We start from the raw sequence: 14,717 nt of genomic DNA, 5'->3' as shown, positions 1-14,717 counted from the left end.
CTCTAATCCACCAAGGTCTGCCCTCTGGAACCAAAAGGCATATTCTTTCCACAAGCAAAATACATTCATGACATCACAATGTCCCCAAAGCCTTAAGTTACTTAAGGAACAGTGTAAGTATAAAGCCTCATCAGAATCTGTTAGCATCTGTCCTGGGCACAGCTTCCCTGACTGTGGACCTGTGAAACCTAGAGAACACATTATCTGCTTCCAATACACAATGGAGGGGCAGGCACAGGGTAGATATTCCCATTCCAGAAGGAAGAAATTGGAAGAAAAACAGGAGTCATGGGTCCTAAACAATTCTGAAACAAAGTAGAGAAAACTCCATTAGATTTCAAGATCTGAGAGTCTTATGTGGGTCCTTTTGTCCTCTGGACCTGATAGAGTGGCAGTACCAGTTTCCAAGTGCTTGTGCAGTGGCCATGCTCTCCGCAAACACTGGGGTGATGGCCCAAACTCTACAAGCATTAGCTGGTGGCCACAAACCATAGGCATAGGCCTCACCATCTCTGAGTACTGGGATGGCAGCACTCATTGAACAACAGGGCACAAGGCCCAACCCCTCCAAGCACTGGAGCAGATGGCCTTCCTCCAAATGCATGGGTGATCCTGCCCTCTCCACACACAGAGATGGGCCTGCTTTATTGGCCTGAGAGACCTCGGCTCCCAGGGTACTGACACTGAAGTCGCTCTTCTTTGGTTTGTCCTTTCTTTGCCCCTCCAGTCCAGGCTGATAGTAGTTCACTCGTACAAATTTCACAAAACCCTTGTCAGCTTTGCATGTAGTTCACAGGGATCCAAACCATCAGATGACAGACCCTTCCACAGAGCTTTCCTGCAGAACCGTACTTCCAATCCTGACATCCAGTGAAATGGCTGACTGGACCCATGTTCAGTTAAACCCTCACATGGAACCTACTGTCTGGAGACAGACTTTCCAGATGCTCAGAGAGCTCCCTGGCAGAGAAGCTTCTGGCCCTAGTCTCAGAGCACACCATCTACATAGGCTCAAGAATTTTCAAACCATCAGTTTCTGGTTTCTTTGTGCTTAGGAGTTCAATTCTCAGCTTATCCCTTTCTTCTTTCATTTCACTGTAAGCTGCAAAGGGAAAACAGGCTGTTATCTTCCACACTTACCTGGAAATCTCCTCAGTAAATAGCTAGTTCATCACTTTCAAGTTTTTCCATCCAACATAAGAATTTAATTTTGTCAAGTTCTCTGCCACTTTATAATAAGGATTACATTTTTCCCAAATTTCTGACAACGCATTATTTCCTTCAAAGGTCTCATGGAAGTCCCATTAGTGTACATATATCTACCAACAGTCTCTTCAAAGCAATCCAGGCTTTTTCTATCAAGCATCTCACAATTCTTCTGGTCTCTATCCATCAACAAATTCCAATGCCGTTCCCACACGTTAGATGTTTGTAAAAGCAGCACCCCACTTTCTGATTACAAAAACTGTTGGTTTCCTGGCTACTAAAATAGTTACCACGCTGTGGGTTGGCCTAAGTGGGGATTTATTAGCTTATGGTTTTGAGGATAGGAGAAGCCCAAAATCAAGACATCATCAAGGTGACCTTTCCCCTAGAAAACTGTCCTGCTGGCTCTGGCTGCTGGTGATTCTTGCTCCTTGGCTTTGCTGCCACATGGCAGTGAACACAGCTGCCTTTCCAGGCATCTGAGTTCCACTGACTTTCCAGCTTCTGGCAGCTCACTGGGCTTTCTCTCTCTGTGACCTTCCCTAGAAGGCATTCAGTTAATAGATTAAGGCCCACCCTAATCAAGTGAGCCATACCTTAACTAGAAGTAACTCCATCAAAAGGTCCATTTACAACAGTTCACACTTACAAAAATGGATTAAGTTTAAGAACATGTTCTTCTGGGTTACATAGCTCCAAACCACAACAGTTGGTTTGCTAGGGAGGGGTTGGGATGGGAAGATCTATTTTGTATATATATTTCCACAATTTATAAAAACAAAAAAGGAAAGAAAAAATAATGATAATTAAATGTAATACGTGATCCTGGAAAGGACCAAAGAATAGAAAAAAATGCTCAAAAGGACATTGTTGGGATGTAAGAAAAAACTGGGATATAGAATGTAAATTTTGAATTAATGTTACATTTCTTGAACTTGATAACTCTACTTATGGTGATTACATAAGCGAGTATCCCTGTTCATAAAATATGTACATGGAAGTATTATGTGTTCAAGGGTTAGGGTATGTGTAATCTTGTTCCAAATGTTCAGAAAACAGAGAAACATATAAACATATAGAAAGAATGATACATTAAGAATGGCAAAATGTTAAACTGTTGAATCAGGGTATCTGGGAATGAGGAAATAATGTGGGAATTCTTTGTTTGAGGTTGGTATTATTTTTGCAACATCCCGTAGGTTTGAAAGTATTTTAAAATAAAAATACTTTATTTTTATTTTAAACAACAATAAGATGCAAGGTTATTTGTTAAATAAACAAATGACTAAATGAAAATAGCTTCTGGAAAAGCTAAAGATGAGGAACAGTCACTCTTAGGAAAGGAAAGAAAGTCAACAGGGACTTGGAAGAGAACTGTGGGGTCACAAAAGGAGCCTAGGTGAGGTGGGAGGTTCAGCAGCTCAGGTCTAAGGGCACAGCCTGCTTCCTGAAAGCTCTTCTTCCCGTCTGGATTTCCCCTTCCTCTGGGAGGTCCCCTCTTCCCAATCTCTCCTAGACACTGGTGCCTGAAGGCAGGTTTTGGTAGTACTGCCTTTGAAATGAAGCTTGTTCTTGGAAACTACAGAATCACGATTAAGTTATTATGTAACTTGAATGCTTAATGGTATCAGATTGATGGAGTGCGATGCATCTATCTCCAAATTAGAGCCTCTTTAACAGTAGTCAATCCTTACCAACAGGTTGAATCCTTATTACATGGATGGGTAATACCTCTATGACTCTCTTTTCTTTTAAACTTACACTGCTGACCACCCCTTTCTTAAGATATGAGCACTTAAAGCTAGCTTTTCTCAAGACACTATTATTTAAATAGCCTTTGCAAATCTTTCCCTAATCTGTTATGCACTGATTTTATATTTGCCTTTTAGAAGGTCATCTTATTTATGAATTTTCAAGTTAGCTACTATCAGAATCATTATATTCTTGGGGATTATCTCTTTTTCCCTCTGTATATTTTCATATTCTACCACATGTAGAACAAGGTACTGTAGCTCTTTTCCAACCTGAAACCTCCTGACAAGAATGCTTAAAAGTTTGATGATTGTTTATTTTAATTTGTAAGTTAACAGAAGCTGGGTTGGTCTTACAGAAAAAGAAAAATTGACATTTTTCACCACTGACAAGCAAAAATTGGTATTAGCCCTGAGTTAATTGGGGAAATAAAAAAAGCAGCAGTCATTTATTGAGCATTCAATACATACTTCTAGGCATGATATTAAACATTTTCCAACACATTTCTATTTTAATACTAAAAAAAACTATGAAGAAAATACTGTTATGACTTTTAACTACTAGATGCATAACCTGAGGCTCAGAAAGACCCAGTAAGTTGGCCAGTCTCACCCAACTACACAACACAATATGGTTAGAAGGCCAGAGCAGCTTGACTACAAAGTCTGAGCTCAGCAATGCAGAACTGTATCCCTTCTAAGCAGCTCGGCATAAAATGTACAGCTTTGGAATATGAACAGTTTCAGAAACATATATAAAAACCCTTTTCCAAGCACCCCTGGATTCTGCATACCTGTTTTTTAAGCTGCGGAACTGGATGGAAGCAAGAAGTATAGCCTTCTGCAAAACTAATCAACACTTTTATAGCTGCTTTTTCCTAGTTTAGAAAGCAACAGACATTAGTTTAGTTACTATATCTTCTGATTTCTTGTATTGAATAACAAAGTCCCAATTTTTGATGATCTTTCTCCAAATAATTATATTTGGCTATATAACAAAAGATAACTCTTCATTAAAATAGGTTTATGATTTTTCAATGAAGCTGATTAAAAATCATAAATTACAAAGACCATCCCACTCTACTCTCTGTCCACAATGCAACAAAATTAGAAATGAAGAAAAAGATTTTAAACAATTGGAAAATTTGAGATTTTCTTAAACAATTCAAGAGACAGAGGTGAAATGAAATCCCAAAATTACACATAATTTAGAAAATAACAATAATTTTAAACAGTACAGTAATTTAACAATAATTTAGACATGGTATGCAAAACAAAATCTCCTCCATCAGAGTTGATAACTCATAGGAAAGAAAACACCACATGATATGTGAGTCAATAATAAGTCATATGCAAAAAATCAGTATGTATAATAGAGAACTTCATAGTTATCAACACAATGTCTAAATATTGAAAAAAGAAGCAAAAAATGATATTATTTGTAGGTGATGTATATTTCAAAAATCCAAGTCAGTCCACTATAAAAAACTATTAGAAGTAGTAAGTCAGTGAGGTGACTGTTGACAAGTTAATGCACAAAAATCAACAGCTTTTTTTTTTTTGGCGTTTAAAAAAAATTTTTTTAATTAATAAAAAAAAAAAATCAATAGCTTCTCCACATATAAGCAGTAACCATCTAAAATTCTCAATAGTACCTGTGCCGGTTTGAAAGGACTTATATGCCCTAGAAAAGCCATGTTTTAACCCTAATCAGTCTTGTGGGAGCAACAGTTTCTTCTTTTTTTTTTTCACATGGGCAGGCCCCAGGAAATGAACCCAGGTCTCCAGCATGGCAGGCGAGAACTCTACCACTGAGCTACTGTTGTTCACCCAACGGTTTCTTCTAATCCCTGTTCAGCACTATAGGTTGGAAACTTGATGTGGCTCAATCAACTTTGGGTATTAAACTTGGATTAAAGGGAGACATGTCTCCACCTATACTACATGGGTCTTGATTAGTTTACTGGAATCCTATAAAAGAGAAGAGATTTTGGAGATAGTGCCCTTTGGAGAATGAGGAGAGAGCTGCAAAACCATGAAAGAACAAAAGAACCACAGAGTCCACCAGCCAGCGACCTTTGGAGATGAAGAAGGAGAACGCCCCCTCCACTTCATGAAGTGGAGCTTCATGAAGCAAGATACTTGGAAGCTAGCAGACGTCACCATGTTCACCATGTGCCCTTCCAGTTGAGAAAGGAACCCTAAACCTCACTAGCCTTCCTGAACCAAGTTATCTTTCCCTGGATGCCTTCACTGAACATTTCTATAGACTTGCTTTAATTTGAATATTTCTATGGTCTAAAAACTGTAAATATGCAACTTATTAAATTCCCCTTTTTAAAAGCCATTGTTTCTCGTATATTGCATTTCAGCAGCAAGCAAACTAGAACAGTACCAAACAAATAAATAACTGAAACAGCTATAAGTTAACTATACACAAAATTAATTGAACCTTTCCTTCACTCAAATATATAGGACCGCCTACCAAGTACTAGGCCAGTTCTAGAGTATGCAAACAGATACAAATCTCTGTCCTCATGAAGGTTACATTAGTAGGAAAGACAAATACATATATGGTGTGTAAATTAGGGATAAGTCTTATGGAAAATCAAAGTATGGATGAGGAATGGGGGGGCAGTGGTGTTTTTAAGTCCATTGTACAGAATTTGGCTTCTCTTCTAAGATGTGAAACCACAGGTGGGTTTCTGAGTAAGGAATCAGTGGCTTACATGCTGAAAGGGTCATGGTGGCTGCATTGCTGAGAAAAGAATGAAGAGATCAGGGGAGGAAGCAGGATGCCCTGTTAGATATGACAATATTCCAGAAGAAAGGTATTATTGTTGGGCCCTGGCAGTGGTATGGAAATGTTGGGAAACTACAGATTTGGAATGTTTTTAAGGAGGGTTGAATAGTGTGTTAGTTAGATTCAGTTGTCAACTTGGCCAGGTGAGCATACCTAGTTCTGTTGCTGCGGACACAAACCAATGGTAGGTGAATCTCATCTGTTGCTAATTACATCTGCAGTTGGCTAGGAGGCGTGTCTGCTGCAATGAGTGACGTTTGACTTAATTGGCTGGTGCTTAAATGAGAGAACGCAATGTAGCACAGCCTAGCAGCTCGGCATTCCTTATCTCAGCACTAGCAGCTCAGCCCAGGCCTTTGGAGATGCAGAAAGAAGTCACCCCGGGGAAAGTTGTTGGAACCCAGGGGCCTGGAGAGAAGACCAGCAGAGACCATCTTGTGCCTTCCACGTAAGAAAGAACCTCAGTGGAAAGTTAGCTGCCTTTCCTCTGAAGAACCAACAAAATAAATCCCCTTTTATTAAAAGCCAATCCGTCTCTGGTATGTTGCATTCCAGCAGCTAGCAAACCAGAACAAATAGAGACTGTGAAAGAAAGAAGAGAAGGAGAACTCCGAGCAACCACCTGGACAGAGGAATTGCCATGCCTCTTCCTTAGATGGAAAAGACTAAAGGAAGACAGGTTTAGGATGTGGGGGAACATAAAAGCAGACTTCAGGAAATGGAGAAACAGTCCACACTAATGAATGATTTTCAATGTTATAAGAAATGACAATTATCCCTGAATTAATGTACCAGGAGTTCATTCCTTTTTTTTTTTTTTTTTTTTAATATTTCTGCCTTGGGTTGAGTGTTTAACTATACAAGTTCACCTGGAATAATAACAATTAGAGAACAGACAAGGAAATCCTGAGAAAAGAAGAGTAAGGGGAATACTAATGATCAAAGATATTAAAATGCATCATAAAACTTTAGTAATGATACACAAAGAGTCCAGAACTAGACTTAATTGCACATAGTGTAAAGGCAGATCACACTCTAAATGGTGGTAGAACAACTTGCTAGCAATTTGTAAAAAAATGTAAAGCTAGATTCCCAACCTCAATCCCAAATTGGATCAAAAGATGTAAAAATAAAGAAAACTATAAAAGTACTAGGAAAAATGTCTAAGTCTATGTATAACTTTGGAAAACAAAGGGTCTTTTAAGAATAATTCTTAAAAATTATTTAAGAGGTCAAACAGAAAAAAATTCAAAAGCTAAAGACAAACAGCAAACAATATGTGCACTACAAATGGCTAAGAGGGCTAATAAACCAATGAAAAAGAGAAAACTGAACAAAAATGGATCAAAGACATTAATAGTCACAAAAGAAGAATGACAAATGTTCAATAAGCACTAGAAAAGACAGTAAATATCACAAATAGAGAAATGAATGAAAACAAGGCCTAGTGATATATTTTAACTTAGAGCTTTACTTTTACAAATTCACTTAAAAAATACTAACACAAGTGTCCAAATGAACAAAGATGTTTATCTCAGCATCATACTTAGTAATTTCCTATGTCAGGGAAAATCAGAACCCATTCATCAATGAAGGACTGTATAAACAAATAATGATATATTGATAAAATGCAATGTGAAGCAACTGATAAAAGAATAAGGTCAAATAAAGATACTGAAAATATACTGTTAATGAAATATACTAGATACAAAACAGAAGATATTTTCATGAAAGCCCATTTTGGTAAGATCAGAGAAAAAAAGGTGGAATACAGATATTGAGTTATCAACAGTGGTTAATTCTGGGAAACGGGATTCCTTAGATTTTTACTTTCTATATTAATTTTTCTATATTGTTTGAAGTTTCAAACAATTTTTATAATAATTGTTACTCTGAAAAAAAGAGTAAAATACCAATAACAGAAGTTCTAACCTAAATTTGTAACTTTTTTTTAAAAAGACAGCTTATTGATAGATACAAATACCCTACCATGCCAATCTAATATACATATTTAACATTTTCTTAACATTCAGTTAATCTTGTTTTACAATTTATTCTTTGATTCTTGGTAGTTTGCAACCACTGAAAACAGAGGCAAGCAAGTTTTCAGGAAATGCATTAAATTATTTTAGATTATATTAAGAAATAATGGTGCTCGATTTATCGAAAAGAGTTAAAACTGGACAGTTTGCTCATATTCATAATTCACAATTATCTGCTCTACTGGAGGGATATCATGACTCAAATAAATTAAAACAGAAGATGATTAAAAGTTAATTATATGTTTGTGTTTGTCATTTTAAAAAAAAATTTAAAAATTAACAAAAAAATTTTTAAGTTAATTACATATGAAAAATAAACTATATTTTGTATAGCTGAATGATAATGAATTTAATCATTTTTTCCCTATACATTACCTTAAAAACTGATACCAGATCTTCATCAATGAATCGGAGTAAAAGTACAAGGGAAAATGCAAGCAACTGATTTGTTGTTTCTTTTGGAAAATCACTGAAGTTGATCTCCCCATGGCTTAAATGATCCCTTACACGGGGACCTTCCTGATGGTTTAAGAGATCCCAGAGAAATTCCTTCCAGGAAATAAAAAGAAAGTATTTTGTTACCATGAGTCACAAAAACACCTGACATGAGACATAGATTTCTAATGCTTCACGTTCACTAATGTATTCACTATAATAACATTAATAATGATTTTGTACACAATCTAATCATTCATTCATTTTATTCAGAAATGTTTATTGAGCACATACTATACACAAGAGACTGCTCCAGTAATGGGGATTAAAAAGGTCCCTGTGTCCATGGAATTTAATTTACAGTGGGAGATAAAGTCAAATAAGCAAAAGATATATAGATAAGGACTGCGAAACTGATGAGACACGTATTTTAGGAAAGTCCAGCCAGGGCTGGTATCTCTAAAGAAGGAACATGTGAGCCAAGACCTGAATGGGGTTGAGGGGTGCGGGAGCACTGCTGTTGAGAGCACAGCTGTGCCAAGGCTGGAGCCGGGGCAGGACTGGCACTATCCAGCCACACAGAGGAGAAGACTGAGCCTAAAAGAGATTGGCCAGAGCAAGTCACACAACTACAAAGCCAGAGTTGGATTCTTGCTTACTTTCCCTAACTTCTACAGTGCTACATTAGGTACAACTGCTAGAACCTGAAGGGTTGGGGACTGAAACAGTGTGTTAGAACTGCCTTGGGGGTGCTAGCTGCTTAATAAAACTCTTCTTTCTTATTTTCATCTTCCTCCAAGGAAGAGACTAAGTTGCCTATATTTAGAAACTAACTTTTCTAAGGCAATAAAAAAACAAACATTGCTCTATTCTTTCAATTTTCATCTCCTCATTACTCTATCCTTTCGTGTGTCCTTTTCTGGATCACGCTTTCATTTTTGAAGCCTGATAAAACAGCTGCTCCTTCTTCTTCCATGGGTTGCAGGAAAAAAAGTTTAGAAACTGCCTACCTAGGCAAACTGTCAAGGTATGTGAGGGTCTCGGAAATCCAAGATGGAAAAGAATATCTGATAAACTAGTTCAAATACCTCATTTTGCTGATAGAAGAGAGGGATGCCCAAGAACATAAGGAACTGGCTTGGAGGAGGGGCCAAGATGGCGGCTTAGCAAGGTGTGCATTTTAGTTCATCTTCCAGAACAACTACTAAATGAGCAGAAACAGTATAGAACAGCTCCTGGAGCTACGACAGTGACCGGACACACAGCGTACCCCAGTCTGGACAGCTGGACTGGCTGCGAGTCTCCCCGGAACCGTGAGTTCCCCAAGCTGCGACGGCTGGCACCCGGCACCCCTCCCCCACAGGTGGCTTCCCAGAGTGAAAGGAAAGACACTCTAACAGTAGCAGGGACTGAGTCCAACCAAACACCAATTGTGGCATTAATTAACAAATTCTGACTACTAAAAATAGGCTCCCAATCAGGCAACCTGGTCAAGGTGGAGGTCACATATTGGGCTAACTGAAAAAGAGGAAAAGGGACGAAATTCGGCTGTCTCTACGGAGGCTTGGCTGCCTATGGATTCAGTGGTGGGACTACTCAGGCTGGAACAGCCCCAGGCATAGACAGAAATGGACTGCTTTCAGGGCTGTCTCCCATCTGTGCCTTCCCCAGGGGAGGGGTGAAGCCCAACTCAGGTGGAATCCTTCTCTCAAGGAATTCAGAACCCAGGGCTTGGCAATTTGAAGCCATTAAAACCAGCCTACAACCTCTCCTCCTCTCCACCATGCCCCCAGCAGGGAGAGCTTTCCAAACTTAAAGGTGCCAGAACATATTCTGCTGGTGGGACCGGCAGGCAAACAAGCGCCACACACTGGGCAGGATAAGAAAAACAGAGCCCAGAGACTTCACAGGAAAGTCTTTAAACCTGCTGGGTCTCACCCTCAGGGAAAACTGACACAGGTGACTCCTTCCCCCTGATAGAGTTCAGTTGAGTCTGGGAAAACCTGGCTGGAGTCTATATTACCTATGTAGACCCTCCTAAGGGTGGGGAGGGAAAAGGCACCTTACAAGAAGGGCAAGAAACTGGAAAACAAGAACTGAAAAATTATCCTCTCTTAAACAAAACCTAAGCTAGAGGTCCAGAAAAAGCCAAACTGAAGGTAAAAGAACAGATAGACAACAAATTCATCCAGCAAGAAAACCCTAGATAAGATAAGTGAAAGCAATCTCCAGAATAAACTAATTAAGGTAATTAAATGTCTAGACACCAGCAAAAATAAAAAATCACACCAGGAAAATTGAAGATATGGCCAAGTCAAAGTAATAAACCAACAGTTCAAATGAGATACAGGAGCTGAAACAATTACGAACAGACATGGAAAACCTCATCAAAAACCAAATCAATGAATTGAGAGAGGATATGAAGAAGGCAAGGAATGAACAAAAACAAGAAATGGAAAGTCTGAAAAAACAAATCACAGAACTTATGGGAATGAAAGGTACAGTAGAAGAGATGAAACAAACAATGGAAAGCTACAATGGTAGATTTCAAGAGACAGAGGTTAGGATTAGGGAACTGGAGGATGGAACATCTGATTCCAAAAAGAAACAGAAACTACAGGGAAAAGAATGGAAAAGTATGAGCACGGCCTCAGGAAACTGAATGAAAATATGAAGCGCACAAATATACGTGTTGTGGGTGTCCCAGAAGGAGAAGAGAAGGGAAAGGAGGAGAAAAACGGATGGAAGAAATTATCACTGAAAATTTCCCAACTCTTATGAAAGACCTAAAATTACAGATCTAAGAAGTGCAGCGTACCCCAAAGAGAATAGATCCAAACAGACGTTCTCCAAGACACTTACTAGTCAGAATGTCAGAGGTCAAAGAGAAAGAGAGGATCTTGAAAGCAGCAAGAGAAAAGTAATCCATCACAAGGGAAACCCAATAAGACTATGTGTAGATTTCTCAGCAGAAACGATGGAGGCGAGAAGACAGTGGGAAGATATATTTAAATTACTAAAAGAGAAAAACTGCCAACCAAGAATTCTATACTCAACAAAATTGTCCTTCAAAAATGAGGGGGAGGGGACTTCTGGAGAAGATGGCGGCTTAGTAAGACGCGTGGGTCTTAGTTCCTCCTCCAGAAAAGCAACTAAAGAAACAGAAACAATACGAAACAGCTCCCGGAGTCACGACAGAGACCAAAAAAGACAGCGTACCCCATTCTGGAACGGCTGAACGGGTAGGGAGAATCCGCTGCTGTGAGATACCCGAGGGGTGCACGTTTTCCCGGCTGGGGTGGCTGGCGTCTGGGGTCCCCTCCACGCACGTGGCTCCCCGGTCTGACTGGGAACGTTGGATAGCGGGGCCCTCCCGTCACGCTTGGCGTCTCGGGCCAGCTGGGCAATTTGGACCGGCACTCCCCCAAGCCACGGCCAGCGACCCCCGCCTCCACGCGCGGTTTCCCGGGCCGACTGCCCCGCAGACAGACGACCGCCACGAGCGCCACCTACTGGGCAGGAAAAGAAAAACAGAGCCCAGAGGCTCCACAGAAAAACCTTTCAACCAGCTGGGTCCCACACCCAGGGAGATCTGATCAAATGCCCAGACACCAGCAGAAAATAATGGATGACGCTCGGAAAATTGAAGATATGGCCCAATCAAAGGAACAAACCAATAGTTCAAATGAGATACAGGAGCTGAGACAACTAATGCTGAATATACGAACAGAAATGGAAAAACTCTTCAAAAACCAAATCAATAAATTGAGGGAGGACATGAAGAAGATATGGGCTGAACAAAAAGAAGAAATAGAAAATCTGAAAAAACAAATCACAGAACTTGTGGGAGTGAAGGACAAAGAAGAAAAAATGGAAAAAACAATGGATAACTACAATGGTAGATCTAAAGAGACAGAAGCTACAATTAGTGAACTGGAGGATGGAACATCTGAATTCCAAAAAGAAACAGAAACTATAGGGAAAAGAATGGAAAAACTTGAGCAGGGAATCAGGGAACTGAATGACAATATGAAGCGCACAAATATACGTGTTGTGGGTGTCCCAGAAGGAGAAGAGAAGGGAAAAGGAGGAGAAAAACTAATGGAAGAAATTATCACTGAAAATTTCCCAACTCTTATGAAAGACCTAAATTTACAGATCCAAGAAGTGCAGCGCACCCCAAAGAGAATAGACCCAAATAGGCGTTCTCCAAGACATTTACTAGTTACAATGTCAGAGGTCAAAGAGAAAGAGAGGATCTTGAAAGCAGCAAGAGAAAAACAATCTGTCACATACAAGGGAAACCCAATAAGACTATGTGTAGATTTCTCAGCAGAAACCATGGAAGCTAGAAGACAGTGGGATGATATATTTAAATCACTAAAAGAGAAAAACTGCCAACCAAGACTCCTATATCCAGCAAAATTGTCCTTCAAAAATGAAGGAGAAATTAAAACATTTATAGACAAAAAGTCACTGAGAGAATTTGTGACCAAGAGACCAGCTCTGCAAGAAATACTAAAGGGAGCACTAGAGTCAGATACGAAAAGACAGAAGAGAGAGGTATGGAGTAAAGTGTAGAAAGAAGGAAAATCAGATATGATATATATAATACAAAAGCCAAAATGGTAGAGGAAAATATTATCCAAACAGTAATAACACTAAAAGTTAATGGACTGAATTTCCCAATCAAAAGACACAGAATGGCAGAATGGATTACGACCCAGCAATACCACTGCTAGGTATCTACTCAAAGGACTTAAGGGCAAAGACACAGACGGACATTTGCACATCAGTGTTTATAGCAGCATTATCTACAATTTCAAAGAGATGGAAACAGCCAAAATGCCCATCAACAGACGAGTGGCTAAACAAACTGTGGTGTATACCTACGATGGAATATTATGCAGCTTTAAGACAGGATAAACTTATGAAGCATGTAATAACATAGATGGACCTAGAGAACATTATGCTGAGTGAGTCTAGCCAAAAACTAAAGGACAAATACTGTAAGGTCCCACTGATGTGAACCGACATTCGAGAATCAGCTTGGAATATATCATTGGTAACAGAGACCAGCAGGAGTTAGAAACAGGGTAAGATAATGGGTAATTGGAGCTGAAGGGATACAGACTGTGCAACAGGACTAGATACAAAAACTCAAAAATGGACAGCACAATAATACCTAAGTGTAATGTAACTAGGTTGGAACACTGAATGAAGCTGCACCTGAAATATGGTTTTTTGTTTGTTTGTTTGTGTGTTTGTATCTTTTGTTTTTGTTTTTTTCTTTTTCCTTTTTATATATATATATATTATTAGTATTATTATTTTAATTCTCTTCTCTATATTAACATTCTATATCTTTTTCTGCTGTTTTGCTAGTTCTTTTCCTAAATCGATGCAAATGTACTAAGAAATGATGATCATACATCTATGTGATGATACTAAGAATTACTGAGTGCATGTGTAGAATGGAATGATTTCTAAATGTTGTGTTAATTTCTTTTCTTTTTTTTGATTAATAAAAAAATTAAAAAAAAAAAAATGAGGGGGAAATTAAAACATTTTCAGACAAAAAATCACTGAGAGAATTTGTGACCAAGGGACCAGCTGTGCAAGAAATACTAAAGGGAGCACTAGACACAGATACGAAAAGACAGAAGAGAGAGGTGTGGAGAAGAGTGTAGAAAGAAGGAAAATTAGATATGACATATAAAATACAAAAGGCAAAATGGTAGAAGAAAGAACTACCCATACAGTAATAACACTAAATGTTAATGGATTGAAGTCCCCAAACAAAATACATAGATTGGCAAAATGGATTAAAAAACAGGATCCTTCTATATGCTGTCTACAGGAAACACATCTTAGACCCAAAGATAAACACAGGTTGAAAGTGAAAGGTTGGGAAAAGATATTCCATGCAAATAACAACCAGAAAAGAGCTAATATATATACTAATATATATATTAAGAGCTATAATATACTAATATAATTAGTATATTAGATATACTAATATCCAATAAATTAGACTTCAAATGTAAAACAGTTAAAAGAGACAAAGAAGGATACTATGTACTAATAAAAGGAACAATTCAACATGAAGACATAACAATCATAAATATTTATGCACCAAACCAGAATGCTCCAAATACATCAGGCAAACACTGTAAACATTGAAAAGGGAAACAGACACATCTACCATAATAGTTAGAGACTTCAATTCCCCACTCTCATCAATGGACAGAACATCTAGACAGAGGATCAATAAAGAAACTGAGAATGTGAATATTACAATAAATGAGCTAAACTTAACAGACATTTATAGGACATTACATCCCACAACAGCAGGATACACCTTTTTCTCAAGTGCTCATGGATCATTCTCAAAGATAGACCATATGCTGGGTCACAAAGCAAGTCTCAAAAAATTTAAAAAGACTCAAATCATACACAACACTTTCTCAGACCATAAAG

General features: G+C 38.5%; 1 protein-coding gene across 6 annotated transcripts in view; it reads right to left on the bottom strand.

The window, feature by feature from the left end:
• ERMARD (ER membrane associated RNA degradation) overlaps positions 1 to 14,717 on the bottom strand; it is a 95,931-nt gene that overhangs the window by 16,952 nt on the left and 64,262 nt on the right. For 3 of the 6 annotated variants that reach the window (XM_077120901.1, XM_077120903.1, XM_077120902.1), the window contains 2 exons: positions 8,178 to 8,351; positions 3,752 to 3,835 (listed from right to left, as the gene is read on the bottom strand). The exons of 1 other annotated variant lie outside the window; for it this stretch is intronic. In XM_077120901.1, the coding sequence (XP_076977016.1) occupies positions 3,752 to 3,835; positions 8,178 to 8,351 (258 nt within the window). The remainder of the gene's footprint in view (positions 1 to 3,751; positions 3,836 to 8,177; positions 8,352 to 14,717) is intronic. 2 more of the 6 variants (XM_077120904.1, XM_077120905.1) reach the window with 2 other exon arrangements.

Source organism: Tamandua tetradactyla, chromosome 11 (assembly GCF_023851605.1).
Source record: "Tamandua tetradactyla isolate mTamTet1 chromosome 11, mTamTet1.pri, whole genome shotgun sequence".
Taxonomy (NCBI): Eukaryota; Metazoa; Chordata; class Mammalia; order Pilosa; family Myrmecophagidae; genus Tamandua; species Tamandua tetradactyla.
The sequence above is the reverse complement of the archived record's forward strand: the minus strand, read 5'-3'. Positions and strand labels throughout refer to the sequence as shown.